This window comes from Rhinatrema bivittatum, chromosome 1, assembly GCF_901001135.1.
Source record: "Rhinatrema bivittatum chromosome 1, aRhiBiv1.1, whole genome shotgun sequence".
Lineage (NCBI taxonomy): Eukaryota > Metazoa > Chordata > Amphibia > Gymnophiona > Rhinatrematidae > Rhinatrema > Rhinatrema bivittatum.
Window position 1 is genome coordinate 383676311 of NC_042615.1, and position 21257 is coordinate 383697567.

At 44.4% G+C, this 21257-nt stretch overlaps 1 protein-coding gene across 1 annotated transcript in view; it reads right to left on the bottom strand.

The window, feature by feature from the left end:
* Nucleotides 1-21257, bottom strand: part of HGSNAT (heparan-alpha-glucosaminide N-acetyltransferase) — a 188235-nt gene that overhangs the window by 132141 nt on the left and 34837 nt on the right. The window contains 2 exon segments of the mRNA XM_029601179.1: nt 249-318; nt 18648-18769. Coding sequence (XP_029457039.1) covers nt 249-318; nt 18648-18769 — 192 coding nt within the window.

The following is a 21257-nucleotide window of genomic DNA, read 5'->3' on the forward strand; positions in this document are numbered from 1 at the left end:
TTATGTAGTAACTGGGTGTCTACAATACCGTGATTCTGAATAACTGAACAAACATGAGTGAGAAATCAGAAATACCATACAAACACCACATAAATATGTCACTGCTGGAAAAGAGGCACGGTTTAAGTACAGATACTTTTATTATTTTGGCCAACTCAATAAATCACTTTATATTCTCTCATAATTTGAAGTTCAAAGACTCAAAAAAAGATGTTCTTCTTCTTTTGAGAGCAAAAGGTAACACTTACCTAATCAGAAAGTATCCAAACATCCAGATAACCCAAAGTCCACCATAACTAAGGACTGCAAGGAGAATAGCTGTAGGAAGGGAAAAGGAAAACTATCACCAACAAGAATAAGTAAAAGCCAGGAAGCTTGCATTAGTGACACAGTAGTGGTTTTATGAAATCTTTTTTTTAATTTTATTTAGTGCTTTTTTATACCGGCATTCATGATTTACAATCATATCATGTCGGTTTACATGGAACCAGGGTACAAGAACCTTAAACAATTAACATAGCGAGGAAAGTAATAGTTACATTAAAACAGGGGTGATAGAACTGGAGGAAGAAGAAGACAAGCAGAAGGTAACTCAATGAGCAGAGCAATTATTTACAGTGTATTGGATGCTCAGTAATGCTAGCTTAGGCGGATCAGTGAACTTAGGGAAAGGCTTGTTTAAATAACCAGGTCTTAAACCTTAAGACCTGGTTATTTAAGAGCTTACATTAAGATTAATGTAAATCTTAATGTAAGCTCTAACAGGCCGATGCAGAAAGGTGTGTTGAGCTGAACGTACCATTCTGCGCACATTTCAACATGCATTTTCTGCAGGTAAACAACTTGCTGGTTTTACACACAGAAAACACAGGTTTCCACATGGAAGTACTGCTTAGCACCCTCAAATGGAAATCACATGCAAATGAGAACATTAAGCATTATTCCCCACTGCAGAGAGACTGCATCTGGCCAGTGTGCCTTTTTTAGCGCTGTAAACTTAACCCCTGTTAGAGCTGGAGTTAAATTTCCAGTGATATGAAAACAAGAATAAAAAAGTTTTTTAGAAGTTTAAAAAACAGTAAAAAACTTTCTGGGTAAGTGCTAGCAGCCTACGCCACTTACCCGGATAACAAGTGATTTATGTAGGTAAGCTGACTTATCTGGGTAAGTGGTGATAACCACCTTCGCCACTTACTCAGATAAATACTGATTTATCCATTTACTTGGCAGCGGGAAGCAACTGCTAGAAGGCCGCATAAATCAGTACTTATACAGCTATCTGGTACAGTTCGCCACTACTTAGCCAGATAAAGTACTTATCCAACTAAGTAGCAGTGACCCATGGCAGATAGCCACATAAGTACCGATTTACAGGCATATATGGTGGCTATTTCCCTCTGTCAGATAGTCAGATAAATCAGTATTTATCTGGATAAGTGGCAGCGGCAGTCTGTTAGGGATGTTTCCACCCCATTTCCTAGTTAAAATGTGCATTTGACCTGTGCCAAAGGCACATTTTACAGTTTTTACATATTTTTTAATTCCTGATACATTAGCAAATGATTAGCTTATTGCATTGGGAGTTGAAAAAAAAAAATCTTGGTGTTAAAAATGTACGCTGAAACCCAGCACACATTTTATTAGCGCCAAGATTATTGCATCAGCCTGTAAGACAGCAGCAAGACCCTCGCTGGAGATTCCAGTCCAGCACTACAAACAGGGACAGCTCCCCTAAAAGTCCTTCCTCTGCCACTTAAAATCAAATAAGCCTAAACTAGGAGAAGTATTTCTTTAAACAAACCAGTGCAATAAATGAAAAAATAAAATGGTTCTGTTCAAAAATTAACAAACCCTTGAATGTTTGGGCTGATAAAATACACTCAGGTAGACACACACAGGTTGAGATGGAAATGAAGGGTAGGTATCCACACCTGTGCCTTGTTTGATTGTAACTAGTGTCTGTGTATAAATGGAGAAATTACTTACCTGATAATTTCGTTTTCCTTAGTGTAGACAGATGGACTCAGGACCAATGGGTATAGTGTACTCCTGATAGCAGTTGGAGACGGATCAGATTTCAATCTGACGTCAGCCCCAGTACATATACCCCTGCAGGAAGTGCACCTCTTCAGCTCCTCGAAAAGCATTGTGGACATATGCGTGACTGACTAATTTGAATAACTTGATTAACTTTATAACGTGTATAACTTGATTAACTTTATATCTTTGTTAACTTAATTTGGACCAGTTGAATTGGCTATAGCTGGAGACCGCCAGTGCCCTCAACCGAGAAATGTCGACACCCGGTAGGATGGGTGTCCTAGATGAAGGAAAGCATGGCTTACCCTTGAATCACTCGCTCCCAGGGATGTCCCCCGAGAATTCCATGAGTAACGGCAGCCGTGGGTGGGATGCTGAGTCCATCTGTCTTCACTAAGGAAAACGAAATTATCAGATAAGTAATTTCTCCATTTCCTAGTGTGTAGCAGATGGACTCAGGACCAATGGGATGTATAAAAGCTACTCCCGAACCGGGTGGGAGGCTGCCCGTGACACACTTAGTACTGCCCTTGCAAATGCTGTGTCCTCCCAAGCCTGAACATCCAGGCAGTAAAACCTGGAGAAGGTGTGGCTGGAGGACCATAAGAACATAAGAAAATGCCATACTGGGTCAGACCAAGGGTCCATCAAGCCCAGCATCCTGTTTCCAACAGTAGCCAATCCAGGCCATAAGAACCTGGCAAGAACCAAAAACTAAGTCTATTCCATGTTACCATTGCTAATGGCAGTGGCTATTCTCTAAGTGAACTTAATAGCAGGTAATGGACTTCTCCTCCAAGAACTTATCCAATCCTTTTTTAAACACAGCTATACTAACTGCACTAACCACATCCTCTGGCAACAAATTCCAGAGTTTAATTGTGCATTGAGTAAAAAAGAACTTTCTCCGATTAGTTTTAAATGTGCCCCATGCTAACTTCATGGAGTGCCCCCTAGTCTTTCTACTATCCGAAAGAGTAAATAACAGATTCACATCTACCCGTTTTAGACCTCTCATGATTTTAAACATCTCTATCATATCCCCCCCTCAGTCGTCTCTTCTCCAAGCTGAAAAGTCCTAACCTCTTTAGTCTTTCCTCATAGGGGAGTTATTCCATTCCCCTTATCATTTTGGTAGCCCTTCTCTGTACCTTCTCCATCGCAATTATATCTTTTTTGAGATGCGGCGACCAGAATTGTACACAGTATTCAAGGTGCGGACTCACCATGGAGCGATACAGAGGCATTATGACATTTTCCGTTTTATTCACCATTCCCTTTCTAATAATTCCCATCATTCTGTTTGCTTTTTTGACTGCCACAGCACACTGAACCGACGATTTCAATGTGTTATCCACTATGACACCTAGATCTCTTTCTTGGGTTGTAGCACCTAATATGGAACCTAACATTGTATAATTATAGCATGGGTTATTTTTCCCTATAGGCATCACCTTGCACTTATCCACATTAAATTTCATCTGTCATTTGGATGCCCAATTTTCCAGTCTCACAAGGTCTTCCTGCAATTTATCACAATCTGCTTGTGATTTAACTACTCTGAACAATTTTGTGTCATCTGCAAATTTGATTACCTCACTCGTCATATTTCTTTCCAGATCATTTATAAATATATTGAAAAGTAAGGGTCCCAATACAGATCCCTGAGGCACTCCACTGTCCACTCCCTTCCACTGAGAAAATTGTCCATTTAATCCTACTCTCTGTTTCCTGTCTTTTAGCCAGTTTGCAATCCACGAAAGAACATCGCCACCTATCCCATGACTTTTTACTTTTCCTAGAAGCCTCTCATGAGGAACTTTGTCAAACGCCTTCTGAAAATCCAAGTATACTATATCTACCGGTTCACCCTTATCCACATGTTTATTAACTCCTTCAAAAAGGTGAAGCAGATTTGTGAGGCAAGGCTTGCCCTGGGTAAAGCCATGCTGACTTTGTTCCATTAAACCATGTCTTTCTATATGTTCTGCAGATCTCGGCGGGTGACAGCATCTTGGTTTCCGCCCAGGACACTGCCTGGGCTCTAGTCGAATGGTCCTTGACTTGTAAAGGCGGTGGCTTGCCTGCCTCCACGTAGGCCGCCTTGATGACTTCTTTGATCCAGCGGGCTATGGTTGCTCATGAGGTCGCTTCCCCTTGTTTCTTCCCGCTGTGAAGAACGAATAGATGGTCCGTCTTTCGTACGGATTCCAGGCTTTCCAGGTATCGGACTAGGAGCCTGCTGATGTTGAGATGTCGTAGACTTCGAGCCTCTTCCGAATTCTTATGCTCATCTGGTGATGGTAGCGAGATGGTTTGGTTGAGATGGAAGTGAGACACCACTTTGGGGAGGAACGACGGAACTGTACGTAACTGGATGATTCCCGGGATGAGTCTGAGGAACGGCTCCCGGCAGGACAGTGCTTGTAGCTCGGATATATGAAGAGCTGAACAGACTGCCAGCAAGAAGGCTGTCTTCAATATTAATAGTCTGAGAGACAGGCCACAGAGAGGTCTGAAGGAGGGTCCTGCTAGGAAATCTAGGACCAGGTTGAGGTTCCAAAGAGGCACCGGCCACTTTAGGGATGGTCGGATGTGCTTGACTCCTTTCAGGAAGCAGGAGACATCCGGGTGAGAGGCTATGCTGCCGCTCTCGCTCTTGGTTCCATAGCATGACAAGGCTGTCACCTGTACCTTGATAGAGTTGAGGGACAATCCCTTCTGTAGTCCGTTCTGTAGGAATTGCAAAATCACAGGAATTTTGACGGAGTGTGGTATGATGTCGTGGTCCTCACACCAGGATTCAAATACTCTCCAAATCCTTATGTATGTTAGGGATGTGGAGAGCTTGCGTGCTCGGAGTAGGTTGTCAATTACTGCCCCCGAGTATCCCCTCCTCCTTAGGCGAGTCCTCTCAATGGCCAGACCGTAAGAGAGAATAGAGCTGGATCCTCGTGGAGGATCGGTCCCTGTTGGAACAGGTCTCTGTGTTGAGGTAGCGGCAGGGGGTTCCCTACCATCAGTCTTCGCATGTCTGCATACCATGGTCTTCTTGGCCAGTCCAGGGCCACTAGAAGTACTGGCCCCCTGTGGAGTTCTATCTTGTGGATGATTGCGCCCAATAGGGGCCACGGCGGGAAGGTGTATAACAGAGTCTCCTGTGACCAGGTCTGTATCAGGGCATCGATTCCCTGGGACTGGGGCTCCCGCCTGCGGCTGAAGAAACTGGGTACCTGGGCTTTGGACCGGCTTGCCAGGAGGTCCATGGTTGGTGTTCCCCAACAGTTTACTATCAATTGGAATGCTGTGGTTGACAGTTTCCATTCTCCTGGATCTAGACTCTCTCTGCTGAGGTGGTCCGCTGCGACATTGTCTTTCCCGGCAATGTGGACGGCCGAGATCTCTTGAAGATTCATTTCCGCCCATGACATTAGGGGGTCTATTTCCAGAGTTACCTGTTGGCTTCTGGTTCCTCCCTGATGGTTGATGTAGGCCACTGTTGTGGCGTTGTCTGACATTACTCTGACCGCTTTGCCTCGGAGTCGGTGACCAAACCTTAGGCAGGCTAGTCTGACTGCCCGGGCTTCTAGGCGATTGATATTCCATCCCGACTCTTCTTTGTTCCATTGCCCTTGGGCGGTTAGCTCCTGGTAGTGTGCTCCCCATCCTCGCAGGCTGGCATATGTGGTGAGTAGGATCCAGGTTGGGGAGGATAGTCTTGTTCCCTGGCTTAGATGGGCCTCCTATAGACACCATCGTAGTTGGGCCCGAACTCTGTCTGGGAGCTGAAGCCGTATGGTGTAGTTCTGGGACAGTGGATTCCATCGTGATAGTATTGAGCGTTGTAGGGGTCTCATGTGAGCTCGTGCCCATGGGACTACTTCCAGTGTGGATGCCATGAGGCAGAGAACTTGTAGGTAATCCCATGCTGTGGGGCGAAGTTCGCTCAACAGGGTTCGTAACTGGGTCATCAGTTTTGATCTCCTTGTCAGTGTCAGGATGACCTTGTCTTGTTTGGTATCGAACCGGACTCCCAGGTATTCTAGAGATTGGGAAGACTGCAGGCAGCTCTTGCTTATGTTGACCACCCACCCGAGGCTCTCCAGTAGAGTCTTGACTCTGTTGGTTGCCTGGTGGCTTTCCTCTGATCAGACAATCGTCTAGATAAGGGTGCACGCGGATTCCTTCCTTCCTTAGTGTTGCTGCCACCACCACTATGATATTGGTGAACCCGAAAGGTAGTGCCCGGAACTGGTAGTGATGGTCCAGGATCGAGAAGCATAGAAAACGCTGATGCTCTTGACGGATCGGAATGTGTAGATAGGCTTCCGACAGATCCAGGAAGGTAAGGAACTCTCCCAGTTATATCGCCCTTATTACCGAGCGTAGGGTTTCCATGCGGAAGCGGGGAATCTTCAGGTAACGGTTGACTGCCTTGAGGTCCAGGATAGGTCTGAACGTTCCTTCCTTCTTGGAAACGATAAAATAGATGGAAAAATGGCCAGTATTTATTTGTTGTGGAGGCACCAGTGTTATAGCCTCTAAGGCTAGTAATCTGGTCAGTGTAGCTTCCACTGCCATTCTCTTGGAAGGGTCGTGGCAGGGGGATTCCACAAACTTGTCCGGAGGGAGGTGGTGAAAATCCAGGTAATATCCCTCTCAAATGATGGATAGGACCCACTTGTCCAAAGTTATCTCGAGACCCATCTTTGGTAGAATAGAGCCAGTCTGCCCCCTATGGCTTCTTCCTTTGGATGGGTCAGCTGATCTTCATTGTGGGGTGCGGCTGGGGCCCGAGCTGGCTCCCCTTTTATTGTGTTTGTTCCGAAAGGACTGGCTCTGGCCTCCAGAGCAGGCCGCTTGATATGAGCTTCTATATGGGTTGAAGCTTTGTGAACCTCTGCCCCTGGAGGTTCGGGGGAAGCATCGTTGGTTTCTCTTATTCCTGGTCCTCCGGTAGCCACAAAAGTGGGGACTCGCCCCACTTGTTGGCTAGTTTCTCTAGTTCGCTTCCGAACAAGAGTGCTCCCTTGAAAGGCATCCTTGTGAGTCTTGTTTTGGAGGATGCGTCGGCCGACCAGTTTCAGAGCCAGATTTGTCTTCTGGCTGCCACGGTGGATGAGACTCCTCTAGCTGCTGTGCGTACCAGATCCGAAGCGGCGTCCACAAGGAATGATACGGCTGGTTCCAGGGCTTCCCCAGGAGTGTTGTTCTTGGTCTGTGCTAAGCAGGCGCGTGTCACCACGGCACAGCATGCCGTGATCTGTAAAGACATAGCGGAGACGTCAAAGGACTGTTTGAGGATAGATTCCAGACATCTGTGTTGAGCATCCTTGAGTGCTGCTCCTCCTTTCACTGGGATAGTAGTGCGCTTTGAGACCACGCAGACCATGGCATCCACTTTCGGACATGCCAGGAGATCTTTGGCGGCAGAGCGTCCAGAGGGTACATGGTTTCTGGGGGGGCCATTCCAGGTCAATTAATTGCTGGACAGCTTGTAATAGTGGGAAATGGCGGGAGGTCTGACGGAGTCCCTCTAGTAGGGGGTTCGTCTTAGGTTCCCCCGAGGCACTTGTGCCCAGGATGGCAAGCTCTTTTTTTTTTTTTTTTTTGAATTTGAAAGTTTTATTGCTTAATATTGCAACATTACAAATGTCAATTCTGCATGTAAATGCATAACTTGTTATGTACTCGCATAAGAGTAATGAACAGCACAATAAAGACTTAACGTATAACAACAAACGCCGTGTCAAATGTCAATGAACTCACGTATGCACGGTATCCAAACGGAACTTAGTAATACCTCAACAAGTACCTATAGTGCATAGATACAAGATTCAATTCCCTCTTCCCTCCCCCCCCTCCCTCTCTGTTTAACATGAGTGTTATAGAGCATGTAAAAATGAAAGCGTGTAATATTAAAGAAAAATGTCCTGTCCCATCCTGTACAATCTCCTGGGCCTGTCTGTCCGTGTAGGACTCTTCCCTCGCTTAGGGCGCCGAGGCACCCGCTGATGAAACCTGGCTTCTCTTCCAAATAGAAAACAATCTCCAGGTACTCCTGAAGGGGATCTCAGTGTGCCGAAGATAAGCTGTGATTTCAGCCAGTCTATAAATTTGCTCCACTTTTCGTTGAATATCCAACAACGAGGGAAGTCGTGGGGATCTCCATTGCCTTGCTATTTCAATCCTGGCTGCTGTAAAAATAAAGTTAACCATGGTATTGGTGTGTTCTTGTCCTTGATGTAAAGGGAAACCCAGCAATGCTTGTTGCGGAAGTACTGATATGGGAAAATGATATAATTGGGTTAACCAAGCTTCCAGTTGTACCCATAGAGGGCGAATTTGGTTACACTCCCACCACATGTGAAAGAAACTACCCTTCGTCTGACAACCCCTCCAACAACTACCGGAAAATGAAGGATACATGTGATGTAGCCTCTCCGGCGAATAGTACCAACGAAATACCATTTTCCAACAATTTTCAATAATATGTGAGGCTATAAGGCCCTTTCCCATTCTAGAAAAAAGATCTTCCCAAGCACCCTGGGAAAAGGTTCTATGTAGATCAGTTTCCCATGCCCGTATATAGGTGGGTGTTTGGTACCGTTCCTTCCCCAAGAATACATAAACATTGGAAAGTAATTTTGTGGTTTGGTGAGAATTTAAACATAAACGTTCAAAATCAGATGGCCCTTGTGCGAAGTGTATAGGTAAATGGTGGGAATGAGCAAAATGGCGCAGCTGTAAATACAAATACACATCAGACTGTCCTAAGCCAAATTTCTGCTGCAGTTCCGGAAAACCTATCATATGTTGTGCCCCCCAAAGCTGTCCCCAATTACAAATACCCTTCTTTTCCCAAGCCCTGAACGCCGGGTTTTCAAAGCCCGGAGTAAATAAGGAGTTGGCATATAAATAAGTGCTAGAATAATATTCTTGGGTCCCCACCAACCGGGATTTCCTGGTATCCCACAGCTGCAGAGATAACAGCATAGAGGGTGGCAAAACCTTCCAAGGTTGTGCAGTCCAGGTCTTTTTAGGTTGCCATAATAAACTAGATAGTGGAACATGGGCCAACAGCTGTTGGCTAAACACTATCCACGGTTTCTGCAAAGCAGGTCTATGCCACTCTATTAAGGTCTTTAACCTGGCCGCCAGATAATATTGCTCTAAATGAGGGACACTCAGGCCCCCCTGTATTTTGGATCGGTACAAAGTCTTGCAAGCAATTCTGGATCTCCGGCCTCCCCATACATAAGATAACAAGCGTTTCTGCCATTTAACAAGACTGGGTTTTGGAATGGCTAGTGGAAGCGTCTGGAAGAGATACAGAAATTTAGGTAAAATTGACATTTTTACAGCAGCTATTCTTCCAAACCAGGATATTCTATAGCGGTTCCATTCCTCTAAGTCTCTCGTAATCTGAGCCCACAATCTATCGTAGTTAAGATGAACCATATCTTGCGTGACGCTTAGATATACCCCTAAATATTTAATAGATGATTTCGCCCAACGAAATCGGTATTTCTCCCTTAAAGAGTTTTCCAAAGCAGTAGAAATATTGACATTGAGTAGTTCGGATTTTTCCCAATTTATGCGGAAACCCGAGACTTTACCAAAGGCCTCCAAGTCCTGGGAGACCAGTGGCAAAGATCGCTCCGGTTCTGTGACCAGCAGCAAAATATCATCTGCAAAGAGAGATAATTTTGTCTCAAAGGCCCCCACTCTTATTCCCTTAATTTCTGGATTATTCCGGATTTTATTTGCTAGAGGTTCAATAAAAATAGCAAATAACAAGGGCGATAGGGGACAGCCCTGTCTAGTACCCCTTTGTACTGCAAAAGTGGACGAGTAGCCCCCATTTACCTTTATACACGCTAAAGGATGTTGATATAGCTGGTGTAGCCATTGAAGAAAGTTAGCACCAAAATTTAAGCGTTGTAGTAAAGCAAATAAATAAGGCCAATGAACTACATCAAAAGCCTTTTCAGCGTCTACCGAGAGAGCCACCGCTGGCAGCTTATTTTGCTGGACCCACCAAATCATATCCATTATTTTATGCACGTTGTCACTAGCTTGTCTACCTGGTATGAACCCAGCTTGGTCTGGATGAATAATTTGTGCCAAAAACCCATTCAGCCTGTTGGCCAAAATCTTTGCCAAAATCTTCAGATCAATATTAATAAGGGAGATTGGCCTATAAGAGCCACACGCGGTAGGGTCCCTTCCGGGTTTGGCCAAAATCGTAATACCAGCCGTATTAGCTGTAGAAGAGAGCGAATTACCTTCCCTTAAGGATTTAAAGAACTTTGCCAAGACAGGAGCCAACAAAGGAGCAAATTGTTTATAAAATCTCCCTGTATAGCCATCGATGCCTGGAGATTTACCTGGTTTTAATTCTTGAATAACTTTCCGTATTTCTAATTCTGAAATATCTTTATCCAAAATAAGCCTCTGGGAGGGATCTAAAATTTGTAAATTGGAATTATCCAGATAACTATCTATCCCCTCCTGGGAAATCGTTGCATTAGCAGAATATAATTCAGCAAAATATTGCTGAAAGCGCTGTCTAATTTCTTTACCATCCACAAGCATAGACCCATCTGGACTTTTAATTTTTACAATAGACGCTTGATCCTGTTTACGCTTCAATTTGTGTGCCAGCAGCTTCCCTGCTTTGTTGCCCCCTTCAAAGTATTTTTGTTGAATCCGCTCTAACTGATATGCTATGGTTACGTTGTCAATAGCGGATATTTTAGACTGCACCTCCTCAATAGATCGAAGTAAACCCCTCCGAGTGGGACATAATTTGTGATTTTTCTCTAGTGTTGTTAACTGCTGCACTAAGTGTGATCTCTCACGCGCTCTTTGCCGCTTGACATAAGAGGCTCGAGCTATAATTTTACCTCTAAGTGTCGCTTTTAAACATTCCCAGAGCGTCCCCGCTGTGACTTCTCCAGTATCATTAAGCAATAAGTATTCCTGAATATCATTTTCCAGCTGAGACACAAACCTGGGATCATTTAGGAGGGAGTCATTTAATTTCCAAAATCTTATCCCTCTATCGTAGTCCTGGAGGTGCAGAGTGAACCAAACAGGAGCATGATCTGACCACACCATAGCCTCAATCTCGACCTCTTTTATCCTAGGGAGTAAACTCCTGCTACCCAAGAACATATCAATCCTCGAATAACTATTATGGGGATTGGAATAAAAGGTATAATTCCTGGATCTAGGAAAACGTGTTCGCCATACATCCACTAATCCCATGCCTGTAATCAAACGTTTAAGTGCTTGTCTAGCCACCCTAGGGTCCGAGCTAGTCCCAGTAGAAGTATCTTTACTGGGATCCAATGTGAGATTAAAATCCCCTCCAATAATTACAGAGCCTTCTATTTTGGACAACAGAGTACTGCTCATTTGGTTAAAGAAGTCAGCCTTATGATCAGTAGGCCCATACACCGAGATCAAAGAAAGGATTTCCCCCCCCAACAATATTTTCAACATGACCAGCCTGCCCGATGCATCCATAAACTGGTCTTTAAATTCAAAATGCATATCCTTATGAATAAGAATGCCAGTACCCGCATATTTGGCAGTGGGAGTGGCTGCAGCCCAGTATTGATAAGGAAATTTAGGGTGCCTCATTAAACCCAGATAGCATTTTCGCAAATGTGTTTCTTGGAGAAACACCACATCCGCTCGGATGCGATCTAACTCCTTAAGCAATAAACGACGCTTACCTGGACTATTAAGCCCTTTAACATTAAGGGAATAAAATTTAAGCGTCACCATGGTAACAAGACCCCCCCTTCTGTTTGCTGGAGTTTGCCACTGAAAATCCTTCCAAGTGCCAAACTCTGTGCCACAGCCATCTTAACTCCTGCATGTTAAACAGAAACAATCCCAACCCCATCCCCCCTCCCCCCACCTTCTGTGATCCCTGAAGCACAAACCCTGTGCTTCTATTAATCATGGAGGAAGTCAACCGTCACTCCTCATGACCCCGATCGGGTAGTGAATGCCAAAATCACCGCCTGTGTCACTCATAATACTGTCGAACATGGCGAAACTGCAAGCCTACTGAGTAAAAATACACAGTCAGTCCGGCAGGTCGGCCTGAGGCTCCTCCTCGGTATTCCGCTGGAGCCTTTTGCGCCCCTTCATGGCCCGCTGCCATCGAGGTTGAGCCTGAAGCGTGGTAGCGATGTGCGCCAGGGCGGCACCTGCTCCTTTTGGCGCCTGGGGAACATCAACTGTAAGACCAATCTCCTTCAGGATCCCGCAGGCTTCCAGGACTGTTTTTGCCTTATGCGTTGTGCCCTGAAACTGGAACGATAAGCCGCCCGGATAGAGCCACCGGTATCTAATATTGGCCTCCACAAGCTTCGCTGTGATGCAGCGAAAATCCTGGCGCTTTTTTAGAGTAGCTGAGGATAGATCCGCAAAAATGGCAATTTCATGCCCCTCCCAGGTCCAGGAACGCTGGCGCCTAGCAATGTGGTATAGCTGTTCTTTGAGAGCAAAAGAGTGGAAACACACCACAATGTCTCTAGCTCTGTTACCGATCCTGGGGCCCAGAGTTCTATGGGCTCTGTCAATAAGAATGGTAGGAGAGGCAGCATCAGGTTCAATCCCAGGGGATTCCAATAAAAAGGTCACTATTTTCTCTACTACAGCAACACAGTCCTTATATTCTTCTAGTTCCGGTACGCCTCTTATCCGGAGATTACTTCTCCGACTGCGGTTTTCCATATCTTCTACCTTGTCTGCTAGGGCTAGGCATGTGGCTGATAGATCCCGGTAGCTTGATTGCATCTGCAGCCAGCCCTCCCCCTGGGTGTCCAGCCTGCATTCCGCCTCCTCCACTCTCCTGCCGAGCTCAGCAGTCTCTGCTTGCATCCCTGCAATTAGTGAGGTAATCTCAGCTTTATACCCCTTAATATCTTGCCTGATCTCGACGAACCAGCTTCTGAGTTCTTCACGGTTTGGGAAATCAGATGCAGGGGCAGGCAGAGCGATCACACCCTCTTCACTCTCCATGCTTTCAGCACTCTGCTCCTCCGGCGCCATCTTGTGGTTCCCTGCCTCGGAATCGCCGCTGCCTTTCATATAAGAAAACTTTTTTAAGTCAGCTGTCTTTCTTTTTGTGGCCATTCCGCCAGCCTCAGGACACCTTCCCCCCTCTGAATCGCGTGGTTGCCAGCAAAAACGAGCGGTTTTTGCGATTTTTTTCAAGCTGAAACCCGCGGGGCTCACGGAGCTCTAAGTTTTCGCAGCTCCCATGAGGGGTGACGTCACTTCCTCTGGCAAGCTCTTTTAAGCTGTGTGTGACCAGGTCTGGAAGTTCGTCCTTGGTGAAGAAGCGTCTCTTGGTTCGATGGAGTTCTGTCCCCAGAGGGAGTTCCCCTTCCTCCAGGGGTTCTGACTCCACATCTGAGATGTGTGTGTCCCCGAAGGTGGGGCTTCTGGGTGGTGGGATCACTTCCCTGGGCATAGAGGGTCCTGGCATGTTGAGGTCCTCTGGTGGTGCCTGTGACCGCATTGTAGGAAGCACCGGTTGCATGTGGACAAAGGTATGCAGACCTTTGAAGAATTCCACCCAGGAGATAGAAGCTGGGTCTAGACTAGGGGGCGCCGTGTCCCTGGGGAGCCCTGTTTGAGGGGGGGGTCCTGCTGTGTGATGCTAGGTCCAGCGTACCGCTCGAGGGGCTGGGGTCCGGTACCGGCTGGGGAGGGCCATGAGTTGAGTCCCCATAAGGCCTCTTTGCACTGTATACACAGGGCCTTGGCCTCCTCATGCTGTGCAGTTCTAATGTGGCATGCTGGGCAAAGGCCCTGAGCTTTGAGCTTATTTTCAGGCGGTGCCATGGTTTGTGCTCGTACAATACAGTTGTGCGCTCCGGTGTGCGAAGATGTGCGCGTAGGTATGGTGTGCGCACGGGTTGTGCGCACGGGTCAAAGTTATGCAGGTCGTGCCAGGTTCTTGTGGCCTGGTTTGGCTTCTGTTGGAAACAGGATGCTGGGCTTGATGGACCCTTGGTCTGACCCAGCATGGCAATTTCTTATGTTCTTATGAAGTTATGCGCCCAGCACAGTGAGCGCTTGTGTGCCCAGCACTTGTGCACGCATCGTTGCGTGCACAAGGTATTTGTGCGCACGGCTCGCCTCTCTGCGCACGGATCGAGACGGCGGACAGGGCAGCGAACAGGGCCAAAATGGTGACGGCGACCACGCGGACAATATGGCAACCACTTCGGAGGGTATCCATGTGGGAGGACCCTCGGATCTGACCGGAGTCTAGCCCTGCTAGGGCCGATCAACCCGGTAGCACTCATCCCAGCTGGTGACCTGTGCGTCTCCTCGAGCTTCGAAGACCGGAGACTTTTAACTAGATTTTTACCTTACCTTGTCCCGGCACTTCCCGGTTTCGTTCCGGGTGGTCTCCAGCTGTGGGGGGAGAGGGAAAATACCTTCACTGCCGTGCTCAAGGTTGCACCCGCTGCCTCTCAGCCTCACCCGATGTCGGGGGCTAGGTCCCCGCCGAGGGTCGGCCGCCGGACTGAGGCTCACCTCCGAGGGATCGCAGAAATCACCTCGGGAATTTCGACTGGGGGAGGGACCCAACGGGTGTCACCGCAGGAGAGCGGGGCTCGTCTGTAGAGGTAAGATTTCTTCGGTAAAATTTTCTCTAACACTATGCTAGCATGCATAGAGTCCCTAACTGCTAAGGAGACGGAAAATACTGGAGAGCTGCACTTCCTGCAGGGGTATATGTACTAGGGCTGACATATTGAAATCTGATCTGTCTTCAACTGCTATCAGGAGTACACTATACCCATTGGTCCTGAGTCCATCTGCTACATGCAAGGAAATAGTTAATGAGTTTCTTGGCTCTTGAGAAACCCTTGTGCATTTCATCCAGGGCTACACTGACTTTGGTGTTTACTGAAGCATGAGGAAAACAAAAGAACTGTCAAAGAGTCTGTGATCAAAAGTAGTTCAACTTTATAAATCAGGAAAAGGATTAGTACTGTTCAAACTCTGATCAAGAAGTGGAAAATTATGGATACTGTTAATATCAAACCACGATCAGGTAGACCAAGACAGATTTCAGACAACTGCCAGGAAAATCTGTCGGTATGCGAAGAAAAATCCACAAGCTACTGCTACTGAAATACAGGCTTCTCCTCTGAAACAAAGTGGTGTGGGAGTTTCACAATAAGGAGATACTTGATAAAAATGGGCTGCATGGTAAAGTTTTCAGAAAAAAGCTTTTTCTACCCCAATGCCACAAAACAGCCCACTTACAATATGCCAAACAGCACCTAGAGAAGCCTCAAATCTTCTAGAACAAAATAATTTGGAGTGATGAAACCAAAACTGAACTTTATAGTTACAGCTGTAAACACTGTGGGACAGATTTTAAAAGGCCTGCGCGCCTATTTTGCATAGGCCGCTGGTGCACGTAAGTCCCGGGGCTTTCGAAAAGGGGCGTGGTCGAGGCCTCCGGACCAGCCCCCAGAACCGGAGGACGGAGGCCTGGTGCGCGAATAAAAGTATGTGATCGCGTATTTTTTAAAGATCTACCCCAATGTTTGGAGAGGAGTCAAGAAGGTCTATGAAGAGAAGCACACCATCCCTACTGTAAAGCATGAGGCCAAGTTGATCTGTCAGTGGCTGCAGCAGAAGAAAGTGAAGGTTCTGGAGTGGTCATCACAGCTTCCTGACCTCAACATCATTGAGCCACTTTGGGCAGAACTCAAACATGCAGTTCATGCTAATTTACAAGATCTGGAGGCTTTTTGGATACTTTGGGCAGCTTTACCACATGAGAAAATAAAGGCCTCATTCACAACTATCCCAAAAGACTGCAAACCATCATTAATGCAAAAGGGGGCTAAGATTATTTTAATGATGTGCTATTCTGTGATGCACAATAGTTGAATATGAAACATTAAAAATAACAGATGTTTTGTCTGATCACTCGTGTTTTCTTAAAAATGCTACTCATCTTAAATTCTGCCAGGGGTATGTAAATTTATGAGCACAACTGTAGCTTGAATGTTACGGCACTCTTTAAAGAATCTTAAGACGACATTACTGGTAAAAGAATGTTGAAATAGATCGGGACTTATTTTAAAGCTTCATTTTTAGAAGCGCTCCAAAAAGTTGACAAAAAGTTTGTTTTTCCTGACCTGTCTAAAGTCTCACAATGAGGAAGACTTAGTTAATACAAAAAAAAAAAAATCAGGTTTTGCAGATTGGTGCCACTTTCTTCCTAAAATTTCCATGTAAATGTTCGGTATCTTTTCAGGATTATAAGTATGTTTGTTATGAATCTTTTCGGTTGGAAAAACTCTTAAAGATGAGATAGCCAAGAATTTTTTTTCCTCCTTCTATGCTCCTGCTTTCAAGTTACATTTATTTATTTATTTAGCATTTTTATATACAGACTTTCCAATAACAGAATTACTGATCAATTCGGTTTACATTTTAACAGAACAATAACATTGACAAGTAAATGTCTTACAAAGAACAGGTCGATATAATTTGGATAAGTAAATATGGGGTTAACCAGTAAAGATACATTGCCTAATATAGGTATAAGTAAAAGATACAGTGCCTAATGTAGGTTAAATAAACAGTTGCTAATTATAAGACTAGGTTATGATCTTCGACTGCCATAGATTAAGTGAGTTACATCTAGGATCATTGTTGTCATCTGGCTGGATTTCATTTTGGTTTTGTATGATAATGTTTTATGGTGAAATTGATTGTATTTCCATTTGGATCTCCTGTTAGGGAATAGTATCATACTATTCTTTACCTTATAATGATAGGATGCTGAAATACTTGTGATTTTCCCTATATTTGTATTGTTTTATAATGTTCAAAATCATTTTAAATAAAAAATTAAAAAAAAAAATTGGGATAAACCATGTAACAGAATTAATATTTTATCAAACCTAAAACAGAAGTACCACACATTTTTCTTTTAAGTATTTAGACTCTGCTCATTTTCTATTTTCCCTGTGAATCACCATCTTAGTTTCTTTCAGGCCGATGCAATATCAGTGCACATAAAATGGGCGCTCATGACTGAACCCCCACTCTCCTAACGTGCAGCCATCCAACTCTCCTGGGTGCGTGTTTTAATATGAAAATGATCTACTGTGGTAAAAAGGAGGTGCTAGGGGAAACTGTGCATCCCTAATGCCTCCTCAGCATCGGGCACCCAGGAAAGGTGGCTGTCAGTGCGGGTTAGGAAACACGCTCAATATAAGCGTCACTATCTGCACAATATACACAGCCTGGACAATATATTGTGCGTATATATTGGGCACCCATAAATTTTTTTTCACAACTTTTTTTTTAAATTTATTTATTTTACAGGATTCCACTTTCTGCAGTTCGTCCTACTTAGTATCACGACAATACTAGTAGGAGGAATCACAGAAAGCAGGATTTTGTCTTTTAGTAAGCCCTTGATGTGTCGCGTACCTTAATGCCAGCTCCCAGGCAGACATTAAATTTGCCTCATTAAAATGGGCAGCACATCAATTTTTGGCATCATGGCGTAATACCTAATAGCCTCATCTACATGGAATTTGCATGTGATAAGCACTATTAGCTATGTGCTCGATTGGACGCGCCTTTTGAACGCACTAATCTCTGTATTGCATTGGGGGCTAGGGACGCACGTCCAAAATGCATGTCCAATCACTTTAAGCCATACACTAGACCCAGCACATGGCATTGCATCAACCTGTTTGTGTTTAGTGTTGTAAAACTTGTTAAAGAAGTCACAGTGCTATAGGAGTTCACATGTGTGCACTCAGGGCTTTCACTGGAGAAGTCTACTACAGGAATAGAGTCAATGGGAGCTTGTGCCACAGCTGGGGCCACTGCCAGGGATGGGAGCACATGTGAGACAGGCAGCAGGAGCCAACTAAAGACGGCTAGGCTAGGTGGGAGGAAGAGGGCCTGAGGCATGAGACAAGAGGCAGAGGAGCAACGATATTAGCATTAGGTGACGGAGGTCCCAAAGACCTGTAATTGCAGCATGAGGGTGGCGGGGGTAGTTTAGGAGGAATGACTGCAGCAGAGGTTGAAGCTGCAGGAAAAAAGGCTGGAGGCACCAGTGACACTGGAATCCAAAATCTAACAATCCTTTCTGATGAAGAATCTGCCAAAGGACATGCATATGGGGATACAGCCTGGCAGCAAGATGGCTGCAAGTATGCTGATTCCAAAGTTTAGAAAAACATCCTATGTCCAATTTATAATGTAGTAAATTTGTGCATGGATTACTTCTCTTTTTATTTAGGAAAATCTGTCATGAGCCTCAAGGCATCTTACACGGCAGTACATGCCACAGCACTCGACAGGCGTCACCCGCTTCTTTTTTTGTCTTGAAAAAGCAACATTTAATCCCTTCATGCTCAGGCTAGCATATTAAAGAGAGAGACTCAATGTATAAAAATGTATAAGAGATAAAGACAAAAGTACAAAGTGGAAAATGCAAACCCTTTTATGCATAGATTTCAACTGCTACAGAAAGCTACGGCCCTGTCTACATAAAGAAATTAAAAAAGACATACGAATGTAGCTGTTGACAGGCTTCTTATCAACAATTATCTCACAGGAAACTTCCATCATTTCACCAAGACTCCTCCTCACCCACAGGGAATAGTTCCCAAATTCTCCAAAACTGTAATGCACCCTACAAAGGAAAATAGGGGGAGAATGACTGGGATCCTAGTTTAGACAAGCTGGAATCTGCACATGAATCACTGCTGAACATTGAAGCTAGTCTGAGCAAGGGTTAAGACAGGTTAAACAGAGACCGAGAAAAGGCCAAAGAGAAAAAAATATATTGTCAGCATTTATTCACTAGGCACCTTTAAAAAAAAAAAAAAAGCATAACAGCAGCAGTGGTACACAGTATTCAGAAATGAAATACGCAAATAGTGTTTTAACTGATTTGGATTAAGATAGGAATATCTGAGCACTGCGTTTGGTGCACTGAATCATGAAATATCACTCTGAAGGATACTACTGTTATGGGGACATCTTTGAACTCGTTTTTGCATAGCAGATCCCAAACAGTTGTGACTGGTAATTTGCAATTAAAAGTGAAAGCAGTGTTGAGGAGATATCACCTGTTGCAAAACTTGTTAAAATGATGTCCAAGTACTATGGAAGGTCACACACGTGTACAATATCTGGTTCCCTCAGACATTGGTATCTCTATATCTTGGATTTTTGCAGTATTTTATGCCAGTTTAGTGTTGTCCTATTTTGTTGTCCGATTAGAATCAGAGAACTTGTCTGAGTGGATGCAAGCTGTGAACCAGTGGAACACTCAAAGCTGATTAAGACTGAACACGGCCAAGATAGACATTTTACACATTGCTAAGCCAGGTATACTGGATCTAAACATGGTTTAGCTATTGCATATATATTTCAGTCAGGTTTTATCAACTCACCTATGACACAAAAAACAGTTATTCTAGAAAGTAATGATTTAAAAAAGATTGGAGGAAGAGACTTTAGCTATTTCCAGGAGCTGAGCTCTCACCAGAGACACAAAACATCATTTATCAGAAAAACTCCTTCCAACCTCATATATATTTTGTTAAAATGTTACATTATGAAGCATGTATTCAAAATGCAAATATTGTCAAAGAAACATTACAGAAACATACTTACAACAGTCCATTTTCAAAAAGTTTATACACAAAAAAAACCAAACAAAAAACAGACATCTGTTAGTCCCAAAACTCAAATATATTTTATTGAGATCTTTCAAAAAAAGGATTCCAAAGCTCGACTGCTCTCTAAAGTTGAATATAGAAAGCTTAACACATAGTTCTGACACTTCTTGTGCAAAGAGTAAAACCAAACAGCTTCAAAATGTTTCAGCGATGTTACACAAGTAGAGAAGTAATCGGGCCTTAAGTTCTTCCAACATCTAAATCCTGAACACGATTCAACATGACCAATGTTTTGCCTTACAAGAACTTTGTCAGGGATATTAAAACTGGTATTCAGAACTCTGTTATTGAGAAGGGCAGGTATTATTTTCAAAGAATAACACTTTCAGTGACAATTAGTGCATTCATCAACTCTATCCAATGTTGAAGAACAGCAAGCCGGTAAAGGCAGGACACGTACTCGTCACCTGCAGATTAGACTATTGCAACACAGTGTTCATGGAGTTGTCAAAGAAATATCTGCACAGTCTGCAAATTGTTCAAAATGCAGCTGCTCACATTTTGACAGGGATCTGTCTCAGACTCCTAGTCTTGCTCATCGTCATTGGCTGCCAGTGGAATTTAGAATTCATTTTAAGATGTTATGTTTGACATTTAAAGTTCTAATGGGATTGGGGAGAGGGCAAGTTATTTTGAAGAATGCTTGAATTGCTTATACATCAAGGACTTTGCACTCTTTACATAGCGCTCTTACTTGTTGTGCCTCCAGCAAAGACTCTTACATTAATCTGCTCTGTTCCAGAGGGTTACCAGACTTATCAGAATGAGAGCCACACTGGACCTTTCTAACCATTAAGAGGACTGAGGAGCTTACAGGATAAGGAAAGTCCCTTTCAAAGTTTGCCAAGGTGGTGGTGGGGGGGGGGGGGGGACGGGACGGAACATCTTTTCTCACTCACTCCCCTTCTATCTCTTCACTTACCCCTCTCATTCACTCCCTTCCACCCTAAGTTTGTGGGGCCTGGCCTCCCTGCCAGCTGCACCCTTCATAGGAGGCTCCAGCCAACTCTTCTCCGCAACAGCGTTTCTGCTGCTGCCATGGATAAAAAAAAAATCTTCCTCCAAGGGTCAGATCTGGCTGCACACATGAAAAACTTAACGGGTTGCAAAAAAGAGCTATGTAGGCTGGGTCCAGCCTGCAGGCCATAATTTAGGGCTCCCTGCTCTACTGAACCTGGGGCAATTTGTGGCATAGTTCCAAAATTATGGAATGGTCTTCCTGCTGAATTGCAATATTTTGGTTTATTATGTTCTATTTGACCTTTGACCAACTGTTATTACATATGTTTTTGGTTTTGATTTTAGCTTTGCTTGTATTATATATTTTTCTTCTAATTTTATGTTCCGTTATGTATTTTAATCATTCTAACTCATCACGAGCATTCGTTTTACATGTAATAAATAAAATATCAGCAATGTGGGGTCTGAATATTA